This window comes from Desmodus rotundus, chromosome 3 (genome assembly GCF_022682495.2).
Source record: "Desmodus rotundus isolate HL8 chromosome 3, HLdesRot8A.1, whole genome shotgun sequence".
In the NCBI taxonomy this organism is placed as follows: Eukaryota; Metazoa; Chordata; class Mammalia; order Chiroptera; family Phyllostomidae; genus Desmodus; species Desmodus rotundus.
The window spans coordinates 197635025-197662352 of record NC_071389.1 but is presented as its reverse complement, the minus strand read 5'-3'; the positions used below and the strand labels follow the sequence as shown (position 1 = coordinate 197662352).

Below are 27328 nucleotides of genomic sequence, written 5' to 3'. Positions count from 1 at the left end.
CTGCTGCCGGCCGGGCAGACTGGCAGGGAGACACATTCCTCTCTCTGGGGCCGATCCAAGGAGCTAACCAACTTCTGTAACAACAGGGCCAAATGACCAGATCTAGATTAATCTACAACTCCCCTAATTTTGTCCCCTCCTTCCAACTTAGGACCAACCAGAGAGAGCCAAATAGGTCCCCTTAACTGACCACACAGGACACAGACTTTTAGCCAGCCTGCCTGCAGCTTCCCGGGCCGGCCGGCTCTGATCAGGGCCCACCGGAACCTTCCCTGCCCCCGCAGGGAAGCCTTCGCACTCCTTTGGCACGGCAAGTTCAGGACAAACTGCCTTTGCCATTCTCCCTGGTGGGTCTTCGTCTCTCTCCACAGTCCGCAGAGGACGGTGGGACTTGGTTGTACGTGTGTGCACACGGGCGGCCCAGAGTTGGATCTTATCTTAGAAATTAGTTTCAGTTTCCAGTGGCTGAATTTCCACCTCAGGATTCTTTGGCCGAGGTCTCAGTAAAGGCATTGCTAAGCACTTGCCCAGGAGCTACTTATCCAGAACGACAGGGCTGCACATTTGCAGCATTGTCCTAAGGGTGTAAGCTCGGCTCTGGGTGAGAATGGGTGGCCCTTCCCCTGGCAGGGGCAGGCCCGACACGGGGAAACCAGCACAGACCCCCGCGAGCTGCAGGCTGGGGAGGCCACAGACCTCACCTGTTCCTGGAGAGGGCTGCGACAGTCGACAGGCACAGGTGGTCTGGAAGGCCAAAGGCTCCAGGTGCCCCTGGGGAGAAACGCAGAGCGGCGCCAGGCCCAGACGGAGGGCGGCAGTTCCGGAGGCTGCGGTCGCTCTGAGAGGGGAGGAATCTGTGGGCCTTGGGGACTGAACTGCGCCCCATGGACTGAGACAGATTTAGGTAACCTTCAAATGAATCAGCTCTGGCCAAGCACGTAATGTTTTTATTAAAAATTCAAAATCTAGCCCTAGCTTCCAAACCAACCAGATGTAGCATTAGGACTTTCTGCGACTGACCTCATCAGACTAGAGTTAGGGTCCGGGGAGGGGACATGGCCGGTCCCCTGCATTGTGTCGCGTGGGAACCCTGAGGGCCAGGGACAGACGCCGCCTGACATCCCTCATTCCTCTGTCCCAAACTCCCTCCCTGCCCATCTCCATCACGAGGGGGATGCCCGAGCTTCCCAAACTGGGTGCGTTACCGCCGTGACACGAGTGTGTCCTTTCGGCTGGTGGGACCCTTTCTGGCGGGTTAGACGCTGTGGTTAGCTGCTGTATTCAAGTGCCCACAGGCCACCCCAGGTGACTACACACGACGCTGCTGCGACCATCCCTACACGTAGCTGTCACGCTCGTGCACGAGTTTCCTCGGGATGTTCGCCTGCAAGCCGAACCTTGGGTCAGAGCGTCACTAGACAATGTCAAGTTGCTCCCTGCGGCGGCCCTCTACCTTCTGTGTCTCGATCTCTCTTGAAGTTTTCCAGGTATTTCTTTCTACTTTGCATTCTGGATTTTTAAAATGTCTTCCAGCCCTGGCTGGTGTGGCTCAGTGGATGGAGCGCTGGCCTGCCAACCAAAAGGTTGCTGGTTCGGTTCCCAGTCAGGGCACATGCCTGGGTTGCGGGCCGGATCCTTAGTTGGGGGCGTGTGAGAGGCAACCAATTGGTGTATCTCTCACACATTGCTGTTTCTCTCTCTTGCTCCCTCCCTTTCCTTCTCTCTAAAAATAAATAAATAAAATCTTTATTTTAAAAGTGTCTTCCAGTTCAGCAGTTCTCTCTCTATCTGTGTCCAATCTGCCATTAAACTTGTCCTGAGTTTTAAATTTTATTATTTATATTATTCTGGTCTATTTGGACCTTCTTATTTTTAAATTGTTATGATGGGAAAATTTTCAAGTGTGTATAAAATTCGAGATGCGAGAATAGGAAACCCTCTGTACGTATTATTACTATTCCCAAGTATCCGCCCACAGCCAGGCTTGTTTTACATGTCCTCTTCCCACAGCCCCCGCCCTGAGATGATTTTGTGGTGACTCTCAGACCCCGTAGCGTTTCACCTGTAAATATTGTTCTAACCTGCCTTTCTTGTTTCTATGATGCATTGTTATCTTCTCAAGCGTCCGAATCCTTCGTTTGGTCGGCACCATCACCAGCACTCTGCTTAGATGGAGTCTCAGGGCTCTGGCCCTCCGCTGCCGGTGCGCCCCAGCGGGACTCTTTCTTCCCGTGCACTGGGCCCTGCCACCGTGTGCTCATCTCTGGGCGAACTCGTTTTTCCCTTTGGGATTTCCTGCTCCCCCGAATGGTGGGAGTGTCCCTCTAAAGCCTTTTTGCATCTGCTTTTACCAGGTGGTTTAGAGTTACCACCAGCGTGGGACCAGTTTTTTTCTCTTGCCGTGTAGTTCCAAGACCCCGCATGCAATCTCAGTTTGGAATTCAAAGTGCAGAGGTGCAGTTTGCATTTCTCCTCCCACTGCTCTTGCTTGGGCTGTGACGGATAAGTTTCCTTGTTGTCCATGGTGCCAGGGGACAGGTTCCCTAGCCCACACTTCCACCCACAGATCAGCCCTCGGAGGAGACTGGCTTGGCAAGGAGTCACAGCTTCAACTCTCCACGCCCTGTGGCTGAAGATCTGCTCTCCAGTCTCCACGTCTCAGCTCAACGTGGAGGCCAAGCCCAGGACGTGTTACCCCCTGATGTCCTTCTGCTGCTCTTGCATCCTGCCCCAAGGCAGAGCTGGGGTCAAATCACGGATTACCGTCCTGCTTTTGCCTTCCCTGTTCTGGCCCCTGGGGATGTCCCATTCCTGCTTGTTAACTCAGCCATGCACGACTCACAAGATACAGTGTGGTTATATTTTATCATGCACGGCTACATTTTTATAGGGAGAGCTTTTCCACATTATCCTACTCAAGAACTGAGTCCCCTTTATTGTGAAAGCTGGTTTAGTTTGTTTTTGTTTCTTACCATAGAAAACCTGCCCAACTGGCTGCTGTGGCTCAGTGGATTAAGTGCTGGCCTGAGAACCAAAGAATCACTGGTTCAATTCCCAGTGAGGGCACATGCCTGGGTTGTGGGCCAGGTCCCTGGTAGGAGGCATGCCAGAGGCAACCACACACAATAGAAAACCCGCCTAACCAAGACGGTTATCAATGCATCTTGCTCCAATCAGAGCCACCTGCCCCTGGAGCCAAGGCAGAGTCCCCGTTCTCTCTGGTCCTTGCATTGCTGAGGACTTTGGGTTTGAACGAGCCACCCGCACTACACGGGGGCAGACCTGCTCTCAGCCTGGTTCGCGGTGACTGTGCCTCAGTCACCCTGCAGAGCCTCTGAGGACAGAGCCCCGCCCCCTCTGTGGGTGCGGACAGGCGGCGGTGTTTGCTTCTTGAGTCGCATGGATAGCGGTCCGTGCGGTTCCCATTTTGCAGAAACTTCAGAATTCTGCATTCTGCTGTGCTATGGCCTCTCTGTCCATTTTCATTTGTAAATTGGGACATTCCTCTGTAACCCTGCCACGAGATCACCAGCCAGCAAACAATGGCCCACGTGCCCAGTTCTTCCCTCTCCAGAAAGATCTAAGAAATGGAGGAAATCGCATCTCGTCCCTGCAGGAACCTGTAGCCCTTGGCACAGTCGGCGCTGTGTGGGGGCTTGTGTTCTGGGCTCAGGGAGGGGCCAGGCCAGGCCCTTGTCAACCCCCCCCCCCCCAGCAACCCTCCCACCCCAGGCTCATCAGGCTTCCTTTGGAGGATGATGACATGTTCTAACCTTAGACTGTGGTGAGGTACCCAGCTCTGCAAATACAGGGAGAGCAAAAATAGGCTTACAGTTGTGCATAGAGAAAATAATCCAATAATTAATAAATAACAATACAAGATAAACTCTGTGCTTCACCTACACAACTGTAAACCCACTCTGGCCCACCGCTGGGTACAAAACCCTTTGCGTTGCACACTTGAGGCAGGCGAAAGCTATGGTTTTATGAGTTCAGTCTCAGTAAGGTTATTTTTACAAGTGCGTGCAGTCATGTGGCAGGGACAACCCTGCCTGGGCAGCCAAGCCTGGTCCTCCAGATGACCTTAGCCTTTGGCTAACTGCTCCCCCCGTGTACCACCCTGTCCCCTGCACCCAGACTTTGCACAGACTGTCTTCTCCTCCGGGGCCCCCAGAGACGGGGCACAGGGACCGAGGGCAGGGACTGCTGCTGGGAGTCACAGAAGCCCTGGGGCATCCAGAGGCCCGGCCCTGGGAGGCGACCCCAGCCTCCCATCTCGCCCCTCCTTGCTGAGCCAGCCTGGTGCAAGAGGACTGAGCTCTGACTCTCCTGCTGGCTTCTCCCCATGCACTCCTTTCCTCTGACCTTATCGTGGAAGGAAGCCACATGAGGCCTCTTTATGCGAGCGGTGTGGGCGGGGAGAGGAGGCCCACCACACCTGCAGTCCAAGGGCCGATGAAATCGAGCTGGCCTCCAGGGCCCTCCATGCCGTGAATGAGTAATGGTGCGGGGGCAGGGCGCCCGAGTCAAACCACAGTGCCGGCTGACAGACCCTTCCTTCTTGAGTGCACTCAGGTAATTCCTTCTATAAATCAGAGCTTATACAGCCGATAGGAATGAATAGCGCTCAAACTCAATAGCTCTAGGGAAGGTAGTGCTGGGAGAAGATGGACTGGGCAGGGAAGATATTGATTCACTTTTAAAAATAAAGCCATCTACTTTCTATTTTACATATATGTACATTTTGCTGAAAAAGAGGCTGCCAGCGAGGCTGCAGGTGATACAGGAGAGACCTCAGACCAGACCGGGATGTTTGTTTTTGCTGCGAACACCCACAGGCAGATGGGGCTGTGTGCGGTTCTGGCCGGTGTCCTGTCTGAGAAACAATGATGAAACGTTAACAACCTGAGAACTGAGTCAGTAACCAAGACCATCAGCCCCACCCCCCTCCCCCCACAACCTCTATGCGCCCATCACGGGGCTGAAGGAAACAGAACAGTGTGATAACACAGGGAGGGACCCTTCTGTCTCCAGACAATTGTCTTCCACAGACGTGAACTGGGGAAAGCAGGGGTCAGGCCTGGCCTTGTGGGAGGGGCTCTCCCTGGGCTGCGGTTTTCTGAGTCACTCCCAAGAGCTGGTGAGCTGGGACTCCTGAATAAGTCTCATGTCCAAAATCTTCCACTTCGTTTTTATGTTCCCATTATAGTAGGTATAATAAGGCCATAAACGTAAGGCCTTTAATACCCGAGAATTGATTCTGGATAAAATCTGTAAGTTCAGGGAGTTTCGTGGATGCCGCGTCCTTAACGGGCTATTCAAAGGCATCTTTCAGGTTGCAATGCGGATTTTTGAGGTTAACAGCAAGGGAGTTCTGGCTCTTGTTTACACGCAAATCCCAAGCCGTTATTAATGGCTTAGCACAAAAGACATGTTTCTCACCCATAAAAGAGACCCACACGCATTCATGGTTGGCTCATTGTTTCCTCTACATGGTGATTCGGGGACCCTCACCCTTCCAGTGTTTGGGCTCCACTACCCTCGAAGGCTTCGTCCATCAGTGCGAAGGGCGAGAGCGCAGGAAGGATATTTAGTGCTTAGCCAAGTTGACTGGGAAGTGATGTACGGTGGAACCCTGGTTCTCGAACTTCATTCCTTCTGGAAAACTGTTCGGGGAAATCTCCTTTGTCGCCCGAGAGACGTGTGACTGATGTGTCAGCGTGAAAGGCTGTCGGGTAGAGAATTGAGGCCGCAAGTTTTATTAGACAATTGAGACACTTTTTGCGTGAACAACTTGGTCGAGAACCAAATTGTTCGAAACCGAGAGGTTCGAGGAGCGAGGTTGGATGGTACAGCACTCCTCCTGGCCCTCCCTCCATCACCAAGGACTGTTCACATTGTCTTGCCAGGGTTGAGGGCAACTCGGAAGCGGAGACCCCAGCTGGACAGTCACCTTCGGGCAACACCTCCGTGCTGCCGAGGGGAGGAGCATGCTGCCTTTGTCGCTTCCAAACACACCTCTTGGGGCCACTTTCAAAGATAACCTTCTCCGTAGAACTGCAAATAAAAACGTACAGAATTCGCGGGATGCGGGCGCAGGGCAGGTGGACGGGAAATATGCAGCATGAGGTGCTTATGTCTGAAAAGAGGAAAGTCTCAGATAAATAACCGAAGTTCCTGCCTCGGGAAACTGGAAAAAGAACAGAATCAACCCAAAGCAAGCAGAGAGAAAGAAATGATAAAGAGTAGAAATCGTTGAAACTAAAAACAGGAAAACAATAGAGAAAAATCAATGACACAAAAAGTGGTTCTTTGAAAAAAAATGAGTAAAATTTATAAACCTCTAGAAAGACTGACAGTGTAGAAAAAGAGAGAAAACATAAATCACCAATATCAGGAATAAAACAAGGAGCACCACCCCAGTGCCTCCACAGACTACCAAAACTCAACCAAGATGAAATACATAATCTGAAAAGTCCTATCTTATACCCACTAAAGAAATTGAATTCATAATTTAAAATCTCCCATTGAAAAAACATCTCTAGTTCCAGGGAGGTTCAACAGAGAATTCTACCAAATGTTTAATGAAACATTAACACCAAAATTACACAATCCCTTCCTGAAAATAATAGAGGGGAAAATACTTTTCGACTCTTTTTATGAGGCCGGTATTACCCTGTTATCAAAACCAGACTAAGACAGCAGGAGAAAGGAAAACCGCAGACCAATATTTCTCACGAGCTTAGGCGAGTCCTCACCAAAGGTGAACGCGAGTCCAGCAGCTGTAAAACAGGAGTTATGCCGGAGTGGGCAGACGTAGGTCCACAGCGGTGAGTCACACTGTGCCGTGGTGACACTCTTTCGAGTTAATAAAGCTATCATAATCATCACAAACGTTTTCCATACGAACAACCGTAAGCTGGCTTTTCCCATCTGTGTGCCGCAACCACGCACGGTGCGATCTGCATACACAGGCTGTCTCAGCATTAAACTATCAGTGAATACAACCCACTATATCGACAGGCTAAAGAAGAGAAAAAATCATACGGTCACACCAATTAATACCGAAAAGGCATTTGAAAAGAATCCAACACCCATTCATGATTTTAAAGCCTCGAGATTCTCAACGAACTGGGAATAGAAGAGAATTTATTCAACTTCATAAAGAGCATCTACAAAAAATTGATAGCCTGTGGTCCCACAAATTTTGATATGCTGATTTTTCCTTTTCAGTTATTTAAAAATCCCTTCAAATTTCCCTTTTGACTTCTTTTTTGGAGAATGGGTTAGTTAGAAGTGTATTACTTAGTTTCCAAATATTTGGGTGTTTTCAGAGATCTTCCCATTATAAATCTGTAATTTAATTCTGTTGTGGTAAGAGAGTATTTTGTGTAATTTGCAGAGCACAGTGTCACGATGGTGGAGGGGGACAAAGGGGGGAAGGGGCGGGGCAGGCAGAAGGGGGGGGAATGGTGATGGGAGGAGACTTGGCTTTGGGTGGTGAACACAGGACGCAATACACAGATGACAGGTCATAGGATTACACCTGAAACCCGTATAATTTTATTAACCAGTGTCGCCCCCAATAAATTCAATAAAAATTTTAAAAAGGATAAATGCACTGAGTATTGGCCTGAATATTTTCTATCTTGGTAAATGTTCTGTGGGAGCCCGAGAAGGATGTGTATGTGTTTTATAAATGCCACTTAGGTCAAGTGGGTTGGCAATGTTGTTCAAATTTCCTTCTTCTTCTTTTCCTTAAAAGATTTTATTTATTTATTTTTGGAGAGAGGGGAGGGAGGGAGAATTGCACGCCCCCTGCTGGGGACCCAGGCATGTGCCCTGACTGACTGAACTGAGGACCCTTTGGTGCGCAGGTGGGCACTCAAACCACTGAGCCTCACCAGCCAGGGCAGAAAAATACCAAAGTATTGCTAACAATATGATTACTGAAAACAGTTTAATACTTACTTGCTCTTTTTTTATCTTTAGCGTATCCCATCTGGGTTGTGTGGTAAAGTTACTTACCCTGGAAGTCATTCCTCTCCGAGTGGTTAAGCCACCAATTTTATGCAGTCACCTGGATGTGGTTCATTTTGCTTTTGTTTATCGGGGATTTTTCCCTTTCGGCTCATTTTCGGTTCACAATGAGATCCAGCGTTTGCGCGGTTCCAAAGTCAGAACTGCAAAACAAGGTACATTTGGAGAAGCCTGGTCCCACCCCTGTGCTCTCTACTCCACCCCCTTTTTCCTCCTCTCTGTGACCTTCGTTTCAGGGTTCCCTGTTTTGTGTGTAATATGAACAAACACCTCTACATCCGTGGGCTGCCTCCCCTTCTTCGTTAAACTACAGCACACTGTACGCGTTTTTCTCCTCTGGACTCCGGAGGTCGATGCACCTGTTTTATGATTTGATAAAGTGGCAAAGGACACGGCTTCCTTGGTAAGGGGCCGCGCGGAGATCCTGGCGAATAGGTTTATGGTCTTCAGTGTTCTGAGTGTGTCGAACGCCCCTTGTACACACAGGACGGTCGTGATCAGTCACTTACTGGGCGTGCACTGTGGGCCAGGTGTGCTATACGCTGTGTTGGTTGTCTGTTTCTGTGCAACAAATAAAACCCAGGGTCTTACTTTAAAGCAACAGACATTTATGACCTCACAGTTTCTGGGGGTCAGAAGTCCAAATGCAGTGTGGCTGGGTCCTCTGGCTGTGGGTGTCTCATGAGGCTGCAGTCAAGGGGACACCAGGGCTGTGTCACCTCAAGGCTTGTCTGGAGAAGGACCTGTGTCAGAGTTCGTGCACGTGCCTGTTGGAAGGAGTCAGTTCCTGGCAGACTGTTGGCGGGAGGCTGCCCAGTGCCTTGCCACGTGGGGCTCTCTGTAAAGCAGCTCACAGTGGAGCAGCAGAGGCAGCAAGCGAGTGGGAGAGAGAGGGAGGGCGGGAGGGGGCAGGGGACAGAGACAGGGCTGGCAAGTCACCATCTTTTGTAGCTTAATCTCAGACGTAACCCCCCCACCAGTTCTCTACGTTGTTCCACTTCTATGACACCCTGGAAAAGGCAAAAGGAGAACAGGCCAGGGGTGGCCAGGGGTTGGGGAAGGGGCCGGCCACCAAGGGGCGGAGGAGGGAATTGGGGGGCAGAGGGGTGCTCTTTATATTGACCGAGGTGGTGGTTACGAGACTGTGGGCGTTTGTCAAGCCCCAGGGAACCGTATAACAAAGAGTGAATTTTACTGTGTATAAATTTTTAATACAATTTTTTTAATTTAAAAAGGAGAAACTCTTATTGTGTCTAAATGAAAGAAGAAAGTTATGATACATCCAAATTTAGGGATTTTGGAACCAATCCGATTTCACCATTATGGAGTTTTTTATCAGAGAGGTAAGGCAGTGGTGCGCAGTGAGCATCTCGAGGGGGCGTGGTGGGTGCCCAGGCACACGCTGGGACCTCATGTGTCTTCTCGTTTAACCCTCGTACATTGGAGGGGGCAGGGTTATTACCCCCACTCTGCAGGTGAATAAATAGTTTGAGCGTCAGAGAAGTGAATTATGTCCACGTTGAAAGGCAGGCGATGGAGCAGGGATGTGAACTCGGCTCTGCATAATCCAGCGGGTATCACACTCTTCTCTGTTTTCCAGACCCTCCACGAGTTTATGCGGCTTCACAGTAACAGCTTGCTCTGTTTCCCTCCTACAGCTGCTTGCTGTAAAAGCGTTGCTCCAAGCATGGCTCTGGAGGGCTGAAACCGCGTCCCTGCCTCCTTGCAATTGATCCTTGTTTGCTTTGTTTGCTTCGGCGGCTCAGTTTTCCATGGTTGACATAAGGGCACCACAAACAACAGACGTTTATTCCCCTTCAGTTCCAGAGGTTAGCAGTCCAACATCCAGGTGTCCGCAGGCCTCGCTCCCGCTGGGGGCTCTGGGAAAGGATCCTCTCTCTCCCTGTGGCCCTTGGCTCGTAACTGCATCACTCTGGCTCTGCCCCCACCTCTGTGGGTCCCCCCTCTTCTAACAAGAACACTGGCCATTGGATCTAGGGCCCACCCTAAATCCATGATGAAATCCTCTTGAGGTGAAAGGAACTAATTATACCTGCAAAGACCTCTTTCCCAAATAAGGTCACGTTCACAGGAATAGGTCACTCCTTGAACACGTCTTTTTGGGAACACATTTCAACCCACTACATTCGGTGAGACGTGCTCGCTGGTGGCCCCTCAGACTTCTCTGTCCTCTGCCCTCACCCCCAGACCTTGGTCAGGGTGCTCCCTTATCTCCTCTGTCAGTCTGTGGGAGGGGGCTGGGAGGTGAGCTAAACTTGTCACTTAGCAGCACAGGATCACAAATTCACTCTTCCTAACAAACCCCACTACTTCTCCCTCCTTCCTTCTTCCAGAAATTTCCCCTGTGGTGTCCGTGGTGAGGCAAGCCCCCAGGGAAATGGGAGGGAGGTGATTATGGATTAGAAAAGCCCCTGACAACTTACCCTTTTGTGATAGGGGGCTTCTGTTAGCTTTGGCCTGCCTGGAATCCTCCCCTGCCCCCACCGTCCACCCCCAAGAACAGCTCTGATTTTCCTGGAGGGGACTCCTATCCTCCAGAGGTCCTGTAGTGGGCAGGGCGGTCCCCAGCTCCCTGCGCTCAGGCCTCCTTTCCTGGGGCAGCCCTTTTCTCCTTCCCCACCGCTGATCTTTGCTCGCAGCTCCTGATTTAGCCAATGGCTGAGCGGCCACCACGAGCCTGCCCGCCACCCCCGAGCAAGATGCACCCCGGTAGGGACGAGGGTGCCCCTGAGGCTCTATGGTTTGTGTGTTTACAGGGTCAGAAGGGTGAGCAAGGGTGCAGGTGAGCTTGAGGGAGTAGACGCCTTTGGGGGGAGGGGCAGAGAGGGAGGGGCAGGCGAGGAGTTTTCCTTTGTCGATCTTTGATTATTGCACTGGCTGAGCTCTGACTGGGCTCTGCCCCCAGCACCCCCCCGCTGGGTTGTGCTTCTGCCCTCTCTCTTCAGCCTCCTTTCCCACCCTTGGGGTTTTGCGGCTTCCTTGTGAGCCCTGGTCCAGGATCTGCTCCCGCCCCCACAGCCCTGCCCGCCAGGGCCCCCAGCTCCCTGGCTCTGACGCCTGCAGGTCCCCACCCCGGTGCCCCTGGCCTTTCCTGTCACTGGACCTACCTGTGCCCAGCCCCCTTGCCAGTAACTTGTGAACATGGCACAGCTTCTCAGACCCCCACCCCCTTTTCTGAAAACATGGGGAGCTGCCAGCCCCACAGGGTTCTGGGCTCAAGGAGGAAAATAGCTGAGAAAATGCTTTATAAAACCAAATGAGAAAGCTCACTTATTACTAGAGACATGGGATGCAGAACACTCAGCCAGCTCAACCCACCCCCTTTCTGTCCCAAGGCTGAGCAGAGGGGCTGTGGGATCCAGGCCAGAGATGCCAAGGTATTCCTCACCACCCCAACCTCTTTCCTACCCCTGCCCTTCCCATCCCACCTCCAGGGGGCAGCACGGCTCCACCGGTGTAGACAGGTTCCCCTAGAGCGAGCGTTCAGCCAGCACTCTGTCCCTCACCCAGGCTCTGGCAAAGGGGGAGAGCCAGGGGCCCTGGGGGCTGGGAGGAGGGAGCGTGGGGGTGTCCAGGGGCTGGCAGGAAGCAAGGCAGCCACCCGATGTCACGTTCGGGACCACATTGATATATTGCCAAGGTGCAACTTATAGTCTTGGAAGATTCAGAACATCCCTAAAACGCCACATTTGCGGAAAATGGATGGGAAAATGGATGAAAAGCCGATCAAACAGACGTTTGATGCCAGGATGGAGAGGAGCGGGTGCAGCACGAGGAGTTGGAGGCAAAGTGCGGTCTGGAGTATGACAGCTGGAGGCGGAGTCTCCTGCCATCCATCAAGCCTGAAAGGGAAAACGAAGTGAGGCCTCCCTGTCTCTCCCTCTGGAGCCTGGCTGCTGATGTGGCACAGGCTGGCGGGCAGAGGGCCCAGTATATGCAGGGGCAGGCGCAGGCCAGGGTGACTGGGATTCTGGGGGCTGGCTTGCTGGTAAACCACAGCCCAGTTTGGAGTTTTGCTTGGAAGCCTGATTTGGAAAAAGCGTGGCTTCTCCATGCCTGGGGAGATAGACGAGCTCCCAAAACCAGGCTCCTGGGGCCATGGCAGCAGAACCGTAAATGGCAGAAGATGGCTGTTACCTGGGAGCTGTTACTGCGTACCCCATATGCAGGCATGGCCGGAGGGCACAGGCACTCTCCACTCCTTCTGGCCTTTCCTCTCCATTCTTCTTTCTTTCTTTTTTTTTTAGATTTTATTTATTTATTTTTAGAGAGAGGAGAAAGGAAGGAGAAAGAGGAGAGAAATATCAATGTGTGGTTGCCTCTTGTGCGCCCCCTACTGGGGACCCAGCCTGCAACCCAGGCTCGTACACCAACTGGGAATCAAACCAGCAATCCTCCGACTTGCAGGCCAGCACTCAATCCACTGAGCCACAGCAGCCAGGGTTCCATTCATCTTTCACGTCAGAATAACGTGAACCGCTCTCCCCTCCCTGATGAGGAAGGTGAGGTTCAGAGGGCCCTCAGGACCTGCCCAGCCCCACAGGCGGGAAGTGGCAGGGCTGGGTCTTGAACTCAAGTTGTTTGCCTCCAAATACAGACTCTGGTTCCTCTAAGTCACAAGCCACCTCTACCTGGAAGGCTTGTTTCCAAGGCTGGGCCTTCCGAGCAAGGCCAAAACCCAGCAGGACAGGCGGGCTGCTCCATCCTCTTTGGGACACTTTTTCTGGTATGGCCAAGGCCCCTTCTGCCCGGATGTGCCTGCCTGCTTGGTCAGCGCTATTCAGTAAAAACCAGTCCTGTTATGCTCCTCAGTGGCGGTGTGTCCCCATGGTCATACGTTGCCGTAAAGTTTGCAAACGCAAGCCATTTTAACCTCAGTGAAGTCTCTTCCCACTCTGAAGCTGGTTTTCATTCATTTCATTCATCACTGGGGGGTAGGGAGGCTTCAGAAGCCATGAGTGAAGAAGAGGGAATCCAGTGAACATGACGGAAAAGGATTTAAACGTCTTGCTGATTTGACGGAAATATCAGCATTCACAAAGACGACACAAAATTCCCCATCGGCCCCTGCAGCGAGGGCATCCAGGCCACATGGGGGAACCCGTGTCGTCCATGCAACAAACATTGACAGCTTGTCCCTGAGTGAGAAAACTCGACCTGCCCTGAATTCTTACCGCTCACTGATGAGGGAAACCTGGCCCAAGTGAGCTTCTCTCTGTAGTATATGGATGCAGCACCCTCATGGGAGCAAGAGGTGATGAGAGTGGACAAAACACAGGGTGTGTGTTGTAGAGGCAGCCGGGCAGGTGATACAAAATATCTATCCCTTTCCGGGGTTGGTGTTTGCTTGTTGCATTTGTCAGCCTTTTAGAACTTGTAACTTGTGGTTTCTATTCTCATTAGCAGGGGAAGTTAATATTCACTGTCATACCTAATTTTGGCTTTGTAATTGTGGGTTATGTTTTTCAATGACAGGCCCTTCAAAACTGTGGAAGCCTCAGACCCCGGCTTCCTCTGTGCTGTGAAGCGGCAGTTTGTAGAGAAGCGGGAGCTTGCCGGCTGCCTCGCTGCCCTCGGCGCGGGTTCAGACTGGGTCCTGTGTCCCACGGGGGCTCTGAGCCCTTCAAAGAGACAGCTCCTTACCCCTTCCTGGGTCTTTCCCTGGCGTGTGTTCCACCAAGATGGTTTCAGTTCTGGCCTGAACCGGGCCACGTGCCTGAGCGTTATCCTTGCCTGAAGGCTTACCCTCACTGAGAGCTGAGAAAGCCTTTTTCTAAATTGAAATGACCGGTGGACAGTCTCAGCCAGTGATGCAAGGGGTTGGGATAATGGTGGGGCAGAAGGGACGGGGAGCAGGTCTTCCCAAACAGTCCCCTTCCCGACAGACCATCCCATGGGGCTCCAGGGAAGGGCAGGCCTCGGGCTTTGCCAGGTGGGAAGCCAAAAGGACCCATGAGGGGGCAGCCCCCACATCCCCAGGGGAAAGGAGGGCTTCTGGGGCACAGAGGGGGTGCAGCAGAGGGTTGACCAACAGTGGTTGGCCCCTCCCCCTACTCAGAGGAAATGGGGGATCCAAAAGGAGGTGGGGGACTCTCTGGAGGCATAAGTCCAGGATGGGGGAGGAGCCAGGTGCCACCGGGCACCAGGGGGCTGCCGTGGGAGGAGTCCTCCATGGGGAAGGGTCTGAAAGCCAGGATGGGGCAAGTGAACAGGACCAGGGACATCTTGGCCTGGAGATGGGAAAGCAGAGGGCCACACACTCTGTCCTCACCTGCAGGAAGGAAAGAGACCTGCTCAGGAAATGGGAGAAGGGCCTAGGGGTGCAAATTCCCCCCAGAGTGCTCCTCCAGGGCAGGGGCTTCTCAGTGAGCTCCAGAGTCACTTACAGGACAAGGGCAGAAAGGAGGGGAGAGGATGGGGAGGGTAAGAGAGGGAAAAGGAAGGGGATGGGGGAGGGAGCAGGACCCCCAAGCCACCTGCAGACCCTTATGGGGTGGGGCGGTGACCTAGGAAGCCCACTGAGCTTGTTCTCACTCCCACTATATTCCCAAGCGGCCAAAGCTGCCCACTCCCACCCTTCCCACCAGACCCAGAGCAGTGGCCTTGACCCACCCACCCCTGGACCCCAGGACTATTAATAGTCTCCTGTCCCCCTTGGCTTGTGCACCTGTGTCCGTGGGAGTGAGGTCTGTGATGAGGGCGTCTGGGATCCTGCCTGAGGGGATGGAAGGGTCAAGTTGGGGTGGTATCTTAGTTTTCCTGTGTTCTCAGCATGTAGCACGAACCCTTTCCCTGGGGCACCCCTTAATCACCCACAGAATTGAATTAAAAGGAGAACTCTCCATCTGAGGCCAAGTTGCCTATTTATAATTCTTTGTGTCCGCCAGTTCTTTCCCAGGAAGGCCCAATCCTGTGTTTTCACATTCTGACATCCACTATCTACAAGTTCATAACCAAAGTCATATTTATCTATCAGTGGTTTGATTAGAATTCCCTCCCTGCGGGGTCCTTTTCATCCCTGTGTCAAGGGAAAGGGCCTCACGCAGGGACACCTCTCCCGGTCTGTTCATTCCTTCAAGAGATACATCTGCCCGCCCAAGCACCTGCCAAGTAGAAGCTGACCTCACCTGGGAAGTGGGGGCTGCCGCTGGTGGGGCAGGTGAGGGCCTGGGAGATGGGGATAGGCTTAGCCAGGGAGCACAGACAGCCCCAAAGACCATCACAAGTCGGTGCTGGTGAGCAGGCAGAAGGGGATCCAAACCCCAGCTCTGCCCTCGAAGGTTGTGTGGCCTTAGAAAAGCGAATTTCCCTCTGGGAACCTCAGCTTCCTCATCTGTAAGATGTGTGCACAATAGAACCCGCCTGGCAGTAATGGCTCTCGGGTGGACGCAGCCCAACATCTGCCGGAGAGGAGTTTCCATTCCCTTCTTCCGTCACTGCTCTCCCCCCCACCCCACCCCCACCCTGCCCCCAGGCACAAGCCAGGTGGTGCCGTCCAGGGGGTGGGAAGGCGGTGGGTGAGGAGTGAGGTCCAGGCCCTCCTCCAGCTGGCAAAGCGCCTCCTGCCTACTCTGAGCTCAGCTGCCTCCAGCAAGAAATCCCGCCTGTCTCCCACAGGCAGCGCGGGACGGGAGGCATCCAAGCACATGTCATCTTTCAGAGGTGATGACACAAAGGTCAGCAGATACACGCGGGGGAGGGGGATGGCGGGGACTGGGTAGGAAGGAAAAGTCACGGCCAGCAGGGCGCGGGTTAGGGGTGACTCAGGCCCAGGCGCTCCGCCAGGGTGGTGGCTGCTGCTTGGGAATCCGTTCACCCAAGTCAGAAGAGAGAAGCCTGAAAACATGTTTCTCTGGTCCTCGGTGGGGGCGGGGAGTTTCCCGAGAGAAAGCCGCTGGGTGAATGAAATCACTGCAGGCCCCTGGGGCCGCTGCCTTGCCGAGACCTCGAGACCTCGTGGAAGCGACCCGTTAGGCGGTCCAAGGTCGAGACTCAGCTGAGTTTTCCCTTCCTCTTCCTATGTGACAGAGAACAGACTGTGGTTCTTGTGGATCAGCTCGTCCTTTGGAGATTTCTGGTCCTAAAAAGACGGCAGCGTCTCCCCAGGGTGGAGGGCATTTTGTAGAGAACGGTTTCACTCCAGCGAGTGCAGAAGTCTCCAAACTTCCAAATGAGCCTCTGCCTGCCAGAAGGAGTCTTTCCGGAGAGTCTTTCCGCTCAGACACCATGTTGTAAATGATGCCCAGCTTCCCGGACCGGCCAGAAAGCGGCTTCGCTCAGCGTGTGCCTGAAAACTGTACCCAGAATCAAACCAATAGAAATCAATACTAATCACAATCCCAGTCATTTTTAACAGAAAAATAAATGGTTTTATTCATCGGGCTGTTGACGCTAGAGAGAGAAGTTTCATCACAGGGTGACGAGGAGGAGGTCTTCCCAGCCAGGCTCCCTGGGGCCCCTCTCCTGCTGCAGCGGTTGGACCTGGACGCGACACCCCAGCCCCTTCTGCCTGCCCTCTTCTGCTGGAAGCTTCCAGCAAGGGTTTGTGAACGCTTGGGCCTGGACTTCCATGGCAGGAAGCCCGCTCTGGGCTTGCGTCCCCTTCCTGCTGGGTTCCCACTGGGTTGTGACTTAGATGCAGGGGTGTCAAGCTCTGCCCTCGATGGAGGGTGCCCCGGGTGGGGCCTGGCCCCGAGCAACGCCCTGGAAAGGTTTGTTGAATGAAGGAACAAGTGACTCAAAGTTCCTCGTGGGTCACTGGAGGGACTTCAGGACCCCTGCAGAAAGGAAAGGGGTTGGCCCAGGTTCTTTGTTGTCTGTGACCCATGGAGTTGGGGGAGATGGCCCAGCTGCAGGGCAGTGGGAAAGAGCCCGCTAGGCAGAGAGGGGAGGTCAGGAGAAGTGAGGGAGCTTTCCTGGGGAGGCAGGCCGTGCGGGGTGGGGGCTGTCCCTGGGAGAACCCCCTGCCGCCTCCCAGCCCCCTGCACCCCGCCTCTGGAGCCCTAACGGGAACCCGCTCCAAGACCAGACTCCACACTGGCTGGGGGGCCTCCCTCTCCTGTCCCCCTCCTCACTCCACTCCCCGCCCTCCCTGAGTGTCCCCTCGTGCCCCCTCCACAGATTTCCTCGTCTGTGGATAACCACACACTCTTGGGGTCTGTGCCTGCTCCGACTCCTCTTGCTGGACTCTTGCTGTTCTCTGCAAATTCCCCAAGCCCCTCGGAAAGAGACCCTCAGTAAAGGTTTATGGCAGAACAGCTACTTTCAACCAACATCTCATTCTTTGCCAAACGCTTTCATCTCTGTTACTCCCGCTGGTCATCAAACCCGTCGTCGTACCAGGCGGTATTCACTGCTTTCGTATTGCAGTAGAGGAAACTCTCCCCATTGGCTTAGGAGATGAGGTGCAAGCTGAGAGGCCTTGCTCTAGGGTCCCAGAACACCATGCCGGCCTTGCCAGGTGGGAGGGAGGGAGAAGGAAGGGGCAGGAGGACCAAGTCTCTTTCAAGGGCTCTTCCTGGCTGGTGGCCCAGCTGCCAGTCACCCGCCCATACCCCGGGGGAGTCTGCCTCAGGAGGGCAGTTTCTCAACCAGAGGACCAGGGTCTGTTAAAATACAGATCCCTTGGCCTCCCAAAGTGTCTTGGAGCCAAATCTCTGGGGTGGGGCCAGGAGTCTGCATCATTAGTGGCGGCCACATACACTCTGCCCACAGGGGGCTGAGGCCCTCTGCCGCATAAAACCAAAGCGCCGTGTTGGGGTGACCAGGGCTGAATTAGCCTCCCGGGAGGCTGGTTCCTTCATTGGCTGAATTCACTACGGGGAGCCCTGCCCAGAACGGTTGTCACTACGTGGCCACGGGACTGGTTGGCCTGGTGGCCGATAACCGGCTTTGCCTGGTGAATTTTCCCCAGGAAGAGTTTATAAAGGGTTCCCAGCCGCTGCAGCTGGTCAGAACAGAGTGGGCGTGCTCTGAAGGAGGCTCCAGTGGGCGGGCGCCCAGGAAGCGCCTTAGAGAGGTGTGTTGGGGTCCTATGGCTGGCACACTGCTCTCTGTTCCCATAGCCCCCAGCACACTGCTGGTCCTGCCTGCCCTGACCCCCCTCCACCACCACTCTATCCGTTGCCTCTCAAGCCCCGACCTGGACTTGCTGGGCAGCCGACACCCTCACAGGGTGAAGAAAGGACGAGAGGAAGATATTTCAGGTGAGTGTGTCCCAATCAGCCACCAGGTGGCGCCATTGACACAGGACAACGGGGGCGGCCCCCCGCCCCGCATCCGTGGTGGCAGGAGGGGAAGGGGGTGGCAGGGTTAGCACAGGGCCTTCCAGACCCTAGTGCCTGCCACCGAGGACCTCCAGTGATGGACCTCCTGGTTGGTGCTTGTCTCTTAGGGACACTGTTGTACCAAGAGCCTGACCCTAAGAAGGGCTTGGCACAGGACGAACACGGAATCAGGCTGCGGAATGACGCTGCCTTTGTTTCTGCAGAGCGTGGCATTGTTAGTGGTGGGGCAGGGGCCGAGGAAGGTGGGGGCACTAGGTCTCGCTGGCTCTTCCCAACCAAGTTAGCAAGGAGAGTCTGGTCTAACCCTGGGGATACGGCCAACAGGAAAGCCCAGCCCTCTGGTCCCAGGTATGCCTCTGATCTCCACCTGGCCCCAAGCAGGCCACCTGCTCTGTTCTTCTCCATCACTACATCTGTCGGGTGAAGCATGTAACACCAGCCCCGCTGGGAGAATTGAGAGAACTGCAGGGAACACAGTGAGTAAAAGCATAGCCACAGGAGCTCACGTCCTTGCTCCACTGCTTCCTCGCTGTGTGGCCTTGGGCAGGTGGCTTGCACTCTCTGAACTTCAGTTTCTTCATCTGTAAAATAGGGGCAGCAACACCTACCCCCTGAGGTTTCTGTGAGGACTGAAGTGGTCAATACATGCAAAAGCCTCTGGAAGTGTGTCTGGTAAGAAACCAATACTTAACAAACAGGTGAAGATACAGAGCAGCTCAGGCTGTGAAGGGGCTTGGGGATGGGCCAGGGCAGCCATCCAGCCCCAGCAGCATGCAGGGTAGATGGCCTCCAGGTGGGTTTGCACACCTCGGGTAACAGAGAGCTCACTCCCTTCAGAGCAAGGAGGTTGGTCCACTGTGGGCCAGCCCAGCTCATGACTAGATGGGTCTCCTTCAACTGAGGCACAGCTGGCTCTCTGGGGCTGAATCATCCCCCTGGACCTGGTGGTCAGGCCACCCACCTCCCCCAGTGCAGCAGGGCCCATTGCTCTGTGGTGTAGAAAGGGGGGACCCTGAAGGCAAAGCTGGGTGTTGCCAGGAGGGAAGGGAGACTGCCCTCCACACTAGCCCTCTCCAGTGCAGGGGTGTTGAGGAAGAGGATGGAAGGGAACAAGGGAATCGACCAAGGCGTCCTAGAGCCCCGGGCAGTGGGGACCCCGAGGACCGAAGGACTGGGACGCTGTGGGTCTCAGACACCAGGGTCGTTGCAAGGGGGCCCCTCCATCTGGTGAGTTCCTCCTGGTGCTGTAGTCTGTGGGAAGGAAGGAAGTGACTTTCCATGGTGGGGGGAGGGCGGAGAGTAGTCCCCTTCCCAGGCACTTCTGCTTCCTGTGCACCTGCTGCCCACAGGGCAGCCTGGGAGGAAACTCAGGGCCGATGTCGTGGGAGCCAAACTGTGCCAGGCCGGGCCTCGCACTCACGCACTCACCTTTGCTGCCCTGGGGCAGGTGGGAATCCTGTTGGGTTGTGTGCAGGGTCTGTTTTCCTCTCTAGACAGGGAGCACCTTAAGTGCAAAACTATGACTTACGTTTTGCACTTCCACTGCCTGGCACACAGTAGGCACTTAATAAGTGTATGTGGGAACTAAACTGAAAACAGAGGCCAATCATTTTGGTCCATTTTGGAAAGCTTTAGTCTTTAAGTGGACTTGGCCCCTCAGGACTCCCCCATTTCCTCCTCCTTCAGGGCTGCTGCTTCCTCCAGGAAGCCCTCCTCTCTGCTCTGTATACACCCCTGCCACAGAGACAGGCTGCAGCAATGATTAGGAGCAAAGAGTCTGGGGCCATCCTCACTCACTTCCCCTGGACACAATTCTTAGCTGTGTGACCTTGGGCAATTTTATTTTACCCTCCCCCTTCCACATCGCCCTCTTCTGTAAAAAGTGATTATCGTACCCCCCACACGGGATCGCACTGAGGATTAAATGGACTTGATTGAAAGCGTCCGGCGGTGGGGTTGTGGCTCACCTGCGCTGCATTACTGCTCCCGCCCTGGTGCAACCAGGTGCTCAGCACAACGTGGAGGGCAGAGCTGATGGGTGGACGGGCAGACAGGTGCCTGGACGAGAACAGAGCGCTGAAATGCGCCATCCCCCAGGGGCCTCATGGGCAGCTGCCCCCTCCGTCCGCCAGCAGAGCCCATGTCCTCTGCCCCGCCTCCCACCAGCTCACTCGTGGCTCCCGCCAAGGGCGTGGGGAGGAAATGCCCACAGATCCACGTCCCACATGTTCGCTGCCCCGCACCCACTTGGGTGAGAGGAATTGGAAAGTTTTGATGAAAATGAGGTTTCTGGATGTGCTGTGGATCCTGTTGCCCTGGGTCCTAAGGCCCTGACGGCACAGCCTGGGCCCGCTGGCTCCTGCCCCAGGCCCGCTCCTGCCCCAGGCCCGCTACTGCCTCTTCCCCAGGCTGCAGCTGTATGGCACCCAGGGGCTCAGAAACTCATCAGTGATTGGAGACCCCACCCCCTCCCCATGCCCACCTCTTCTTTCCCGGTCACATCTATGCTGTGCAGCCCAGGGGCCTGCCTGGCCGTGGGCCCTGCCATCCCTCTGAAGCCGTTTGGGAGTCTCCTGTGTGCCAAGTTTGATGTTTATTGCCTGCCTCACTGCAAGCTTGGGAGAAAGGCACTTTATAGCCTTTATGCCCATTCACGCATCCATTCATGCACCAGAGTTTACTGAGCACGTACTAGGTGCAGGCCCTGTGCTCCTGTTGGAGGGGAGGCCAGCAAACAGGAGGCACCATGCAGGCCAGGGGCCATAGGTGGGACCCAGGCCCAGAGGTGGCCAAGCTCCCAGGCTCCAGGCTGCAGACTGGAGCGCAGCTGCTGTGTGAGGGGGTTGAGGGCTGTGTGCAGGGGTCGGGGGAGGCAGGCAGTGTTTGGGTGACAGGCAGGAGTGGAGCTGGCGCCTGGGTCCATGTTCTGAGGCAGCCTGGCGCTTGGCCGCCTCCTGATGCCAAGCCATAAAGAGACTCCTGGAGGCACAGACCGAAGCCTTTAAACCGCTCCCTCCGCGCACAGAGGCATTAGCGTGCCGTCTATCACCATGGCATCGCGGTGCGCAGACAACCTGCTCCCTCCAGGAGCTCCGAAACAGCATGAAGCAGATTATCTGTGTCTCACTGTGACATGTGCGATCATGTATCATCGTGATGGATCAACAGTCAATACCACTGGGGCCCCTCCGGCCCCCAGCTGCTAGGAATGGTCTTGTGTTCACATGTCTTCCTCACCTGGCGGGCCATCCCGCTCCTGCCTGCACTGTCCGCCCAGCCCTCCTGGCGGTGGTGGGAACGGCCTTCCAGGTTTCCTCGTCCTTGCGCAAAGCAGCAGGGAACGGAGAAGCTTGCTCGAAGGAGCGAACCTGGGCCCTGTCCTGCCATCGCTGGGGGCTGCAGCGGGAGGTGGGGGAAGGCTGGGGCCTCACACAGCTGGATGTTACATGCTGGCCCCATGCACATGTCCTGATCTAGGGCAAGTTGATTTGCCTCTTGGGGGCGTAGTTTTCTCCTCTGCACAATTGGGATAATAATAACATTTATCTTGATTAATGGAGAAAGGAGGTGAGGTTCCAGCATGTGAAACTCAGCCACCTACGGCCCTGCTTCCTCGGAGAGCTAGCACACTGGGCTCCTCGCCGCCACCCCAGGGCCCCTTCCCTCTGCCCCTCCAGACACCTAGGCAGCCCCTGACCAGTCCCCCCACCCCAGCTCGTCCCCTCGCTGGGCTCCAGGATGCCAAGGGCAAGAGGCTGCAAATACTTCCTGCCCCTGTGTCTGAGCCTGCTGGATGTGAGGACGGGGCTGTTGTGCCGGGCCAGGTGAGGAAGAAATCCGTGAGTCTCCTGGTGGGGGAGGGGTGTGCTTAGGTTTAGGGAAGCCGCAGGGAGGAAAGACATTTCAGGCAGGCTGGGAAGGAGGCCTCTCCTGGGTCTCTGTGGGGACCCAGGGCTGCCCTAGCTGTGGCCCCGTGTGGGGCTGGGAGCGCGTGGCTCTCCTCCATCACTCACCTGCCTCTTCCTGGATTCTCCCACTCAGGGGCAGCCCCCATTCCAAACCTGCTCTTTTTATTTACTTGTTTTCAGAGAGACCAGAAGGGAGGGAGAAAGAGAGGGAAACATTGATGTGTGAGAGATACATTGACTGGTTGTCTCTCGCACACCCCCAACAGGGGACCTGGCCTGCAACCCAGGCATGTGCCCTGACTGGGAATAGAACCAGGGACCCTTTGGTTCGCAGGCTGGAGCTCAGTCCACGGAGCCACAGCAGCCAGGCCGAACCCTGCTCGTTGATGCGCACATCATCCGGGGGCGCCTGGGCTACTCCCAAGGGGAAGTTTGTAGGAACCTGGGCATTTTTAAACCGTTTCAGGAGTGAGTGCCCTGGAATTACTCATGGAAATCTGTGCTCCCTTTGTCACCAGTGTCTTCTGGACCAGCCACCAGCTGGAAAGGGGTCAGGAGGGGAGGAGCCCACGCACCTGGTGGATTGGGAGGCCTAAGCCCCGCCTAGCTCTTCTGCAGAAGAGGAGAGAGCCCCAGAGCCTCACCTGGCACCACCTGCCTGGGGCTGTTCACTACTTCAGCTGGGTCATTGAGAGGAGCAGGCCCGAGAGGCCTTGAGGAAGCAGGGTGGCCAGGGAGGAGCTTAGTGGGAACGAGAAGGGGAACTGTGGCTACCAGCAGCTGTCCCCTCCTGGGAACTAAAGAGGAAGCAGAGACAGTGACCAGGAGGCCCCATGGAGAGCCGGCCTTGGTGGCGGTGGGCCCTTCCGGGCCCCCTCGCAGCCCCCTGGCTCCTGGGCTTGCTGCTGTGCCCCTGGACCCTGCGGCCCACAGGTATGCGATCTCCTTCTCACGTGCTCCTGGTGCTGCCCAGGAGAGCAGCTTTCATCTGCCCGCCGCCCCGCCCGCCGGAGCAGCTAATTCCCGTCTGGTCTGGGGGGATTTGCTGGTTGCGTTTGAACACTGCAGACTTCACAGGGGAAGCCTTCGGGACCAGGAGATGTTTAGCTAATGCCTCGCCAAGGTGGCTTTTGAAGAGGTGGGAGCAGCGCTCCCCTTCGATGCTGTGTTAAGAGCTACCTTCTCAGCACTGCCTGACTTCCTGGCTCTTAAACCAGGTGGGTGGGCACTGCTGCGGCCAGGGGGCATTGGGGTCGGGGGCAGGAGTCAATGGGGAGGGAAAGCTCACCCCCAAGGAATCTAAGGTAGAAGTAGGGCATTGAACCTGCTGTGCAGAGCCTCCTTCGTTAGCCAGGGGGAGGAGGGGAGGCCAGCAGCTGGCCTCCAGGAGCACTGTGACCTGCAGCACAAAATCGTCACTTACCAGAAAGGATGGCACCACCCACTTCCTGGAGGACAACCAGAGGCTGCATCATTATTTTACAAGGGGAGCTAGGCATTTCAGGGGACCAGCGCTGTGCCTCCTTCCTGGTCCCAGCCCCCTTAGAAGCTGGGTGGCCCGGAGTCAAGCCAGGACCTGGGGTGGGTGGCCTTGGGGTGAGTTCACCCAGGCCAGGGAACTCCTAGGAGTGTGTCTCCCCAGGCTGCCCGCACTGGGTCCCCCGGCTCAGTCTCTTCCTGTGCAGCCCTGACCGGACCCCCCACTCCCTCGGTGCAGGCTCGGGCAGTTTCCCCTCTGCACCCAGACTTGGATGAGGCTTCCAGGAGCTGCCCCATTCCACTTCACCCTCCGCCTTTCGGTTATACCGTGAGCAATACCAGCTGTGATTATCATGGATCTTGGAGCTTCACACTCACCCTGACACCCGGCACCCCTTGAGGAACCCTTGGCCATTGAGGAGCAGGAAATGGAGACTTTCGGAGGTCAGGTAGCCTGTCCAAGGTCTCACACCTGAGTAGAGGTCAAGTTCAGACCCGAGTTAGCCTGAGCCCAGATCTAGGACTATTGGCAGTGGGCCCTGGGGCTCCTCTCACCTTTCTTTGTAAAGAACATTCTTCAAGGAAAAATCTCCCCTTCCTCCCCACCCCCGTCAGGCAAGAGCCAAATGTGTGGTACCTACCGCAGGCCTGGAAACCTGGGCTCCTGGTGACATCTGTCCTTGAATCTGGTCACCTTGCACCCCCTCCCACCCCCGAGAGATGGGCCAGTGCAAAGATGGCCTGAGGAGACGGTGCGTTTGCACTCACACTGCCATTTTAAACTTCATTTCCCCAAATCCCCATCACTTCTCTTTGTGTGGTCCCTCCTCCCCAGAGGGGACCCGCCACATCCTGGAAACTGGAAGAGGCTCTGCAGGTGCTGACGTGAAGGGCGATTTTGTAACCGTCCTGAGCGCACACAAACAACAGATTCCCCCAGTATTGCAGCAAACGCTCTAAAAAGAGAAACTGCCCTTTCACAAGAGGCAAGTCATCCTTGTGGTCCCTGGAACCCCGTGGAGCAGCAGACAGCACCCTATTCCTCCTAGTCCTGCCCCTGCAGCTCTGTCTCTGTTCTCTATGACCCCCTCCTTCTGGTCTCTGAGCTTTGATGAAGGAATTCAGCCCCTCCCACATCACCTAAACCAACCTCCCCCCACTTTGCCCGTCAGCCTGGTGCAGCTTAAACCGCTGTGAGTGAGACACAAGGATGAGGGCAGGCCAGAGGCGATCAGCCTGAGTTTGAATCTGTTCTGCAACCCACCCCAAGACCCCAGGTGGGGTGCCTCAAGTGCCTCGTCTGTTAAATGAGCGTGGCGGTGGAGCCTGCCTGCTAGCACGCCCCGGGCCTGAGTGGCTGGGGCACATGGTTAGGGCTCAGAGAGGCAGCACCTGCCAGCCTAGCAGAGCCAGCTGAAATGTGAGATTCAGTTGACGTCCGGGTGAGCCCACAGGCTCCAAGCGGTCACTCCGACCTTCCCAGTGGTCTCTAGCACACCCTGGGATGGCATCTGGAGACCTCCTGCTGTGATCCAGGACTCAAGCCTGCTCTCCTCAGCTCTCCTGAGCCCTCTGCAAATTCAGCTTTTCTCAGAGGACCTGGCAGCCACCTGTGGTCTCATGGGCAACTGCTCTCCCAGGGGTGAAACACTTGAGCCCGCACACCTGCTCTAGCCTTGCTTCCACCAGGCCTCAGTCACCTCCAAGGGCTCTGGGGCCAGACAGACTAGGTTCAAGTCCTGCCTTCTTCCATAGACTGCTGTGTGAGCTCAGGCAAGTTACTTAACCTTTCTGAGGCTCGTGTCCTCAACAAATGTCAGTCCCCTTTCTCTTGCTGGCCTTTGCAGAACTCTGGTCTGTGTTATTTCTCAAATATCCATTGAGGAGGACCTGTTCTAGGCCCTGGGGGGACCTAGAAGTGAACAAGCCCCAATTCTCACTCTCAGCCTGTTGGAAACCATGAGATTTGCCTGGAGAATGTGACCCCTGACCAGAGGCGGGAGTTCCAGGTCGGGGCTTGCCTCCCTGCTCCCGTTCACTCTAGACTCAGGTGCTGTCGCCCCCTTTGATGTCCAAAAGGTGGTCAGGAGCCTCCCGCCCCCTTTCTCATAGCTCTGGCCTCTGCTTTTCCTCTTTGTCTAATCCCACACAGAGTTTTGGAGGCAGGCAAACAGAAGCGCCTCACCGCTGGAGGTGGGGCAGGGGGAGTGTTGGAGGAGGAAGGGAGGACAGAGAACAGGCGGGTAGGTGGCAGGCCCAGCAGGGATAAGGGCTGGGAAGGCGGAGCCACGAGGGACAGTGAGAGGGAGGTTAGACTACAGAGCAGCGGGTCCCCGCAGAGCAGTGGGACGCGACACCTGCACTGGGCTGTGATTCCAGGTGGATTATAAACGCCGTCCCCATAGGTCCTACTGACACTGCTCTCTCGTGAAGTTGTGACATATGATACACAACCAGGAAAGAACAACACATTTTATAAAACAAAGTCCCATGTGACTGCTACCCAGGTCAAGAAGAGAACATGCCTGTGCCTCGGAGCCCTGTACGCGCCGCCACCACAGCACCCCCTCTCCCCTCAGAGTCTTCCCTGTTTTGACCTCTGTATGTGTCATCAGAATGATACTGTGTATCTTCTTTTGTGACCTGCTTCTTTCATTCGCTGTTGTGTTTTTGAAGATATGTCCAGTTCATGGTGTGGCCGAAGTTTATTTTCATTGCTAAAGGGCAAGGGGTGCCAATCACAGCCCGCGGGCTAAGTCCAGCCCACAGCCGCTTTGTATGGCCTGAGAGTTATGAATGGTGTTTAGATTTTTTAATGGCTGGGGGAAAAAAAACCCAAAAAAGAATGTTTCATGACAATGCAAGTTGTATAATATTCACATTTCCATGTCCATAAATAAAGTTTTATTGGAACAGAGCCATGCATCTTGTTCATAGATCATCCATGGCTGCTGATGCCCTGCGTCGGCGGAGTTGAGTCTTTGCGATAGAGACCATATGGCCCGCAAAGCATAGAGTATTTGCTGTCTGGCCCGATGCAGAACACGTTTGTCAGCGCCTGCTGTGGCAAGTCCCACTGAATTAATGCACTGCGATCTATTTAGTTGTGCTCGGCGTTTCAGGTGCTTCCCGTCTGGGGCTGTGGATGCTCGTGTGTGGTCTCCAGGCATGCGTGGGTTCGGAGCCACCAGGGCATGTGTCCCCACTGAGGTGGCTTCTCTCCGGGCTGTCCGCCTCCCTGGGTGGACTGTGGGCTTCCAGAAGGCAGGAGGGCCCAGCGTGGCGCTGGCACCAGGGGTGCCCAGGAAACTTTAGCAATAATGGGACAATTCAGTGCCTTGGCTGCAGACAACCTGGCAGTGGTTCTGAGCACAGTGGACTGGATGCCACCAGGACAGGCGCCGTGGGTCCCGGGGTCATACGGGTGTGAGCCTCCTGGTCCTCCTGAGCCTTAGGCACGGTCTCTCCTGTCTGGTGAATGACAGAGTGGTGGAGGAAGGTCTGGGTAAACAGGGGCCTGGAAACAGGATCCGCCTCCCACACCTGCCCTCTGCCCCTGGGCCTCCCCACCCGCCTCCTTGCTCATGTGGGTCT

At 55.1% G+C, this 27328-nt stretch overlaps 1 protein-coding gene and 1 long non-coding RNA gene across 5 annotated transcripts in view; one reads left to right on the top strand and one right to left on the bottom strand.

Annotated features, from left to right (window-relative positions):
- Positions 1 to 18322: 18322 nt before the first annotated feature.
- LOC123478624 (uncharacterized) lies at positions 18323 to 24629 on the bottom strand. 2 transcript variants are annotated; one of them, XR_006653894.3, is made up of 5 exons: positions 24376 to 24629; positions 24113 to 24206; positions 20315 to 20405; positions 19776 to 19851; positions 18323 to 19598 (listed from the first exon to the last, which is right to left on the bottom strand). It is a non-coding gene; the product is annotated as an uncharacterized lncRNA (long non-coding RNA). The 2 variants fall into 2 exon arrangements; XR_006653893.3 differs by lacking the exon at positions 19776 to 19851 and having other exon boundaries at positions 24376 to 24616.
- NFAM1 (NFAT activating protein with ITAM motif 1) overlaps positions 22931 to 27328 on the top strand; it is a 30348-nt gene continuing 25950 nt past the window's right edge. For all 3 annotated transcript variants that reach the window (XM_045187221.2, XM_045187220.2, XM_045187218.2), the window contains exon 1: positions 22931 to 23188. In XM_045187221.2, coding sequence (XP_045043156.2) covers positions 23089 to 23188 — 100 coding nt within the window. In that variant the 5' untranslated portion in view covers positions 22931 to 23088. The remainder of the gene's footprint in view (positions 23189 to 27328) is intronic.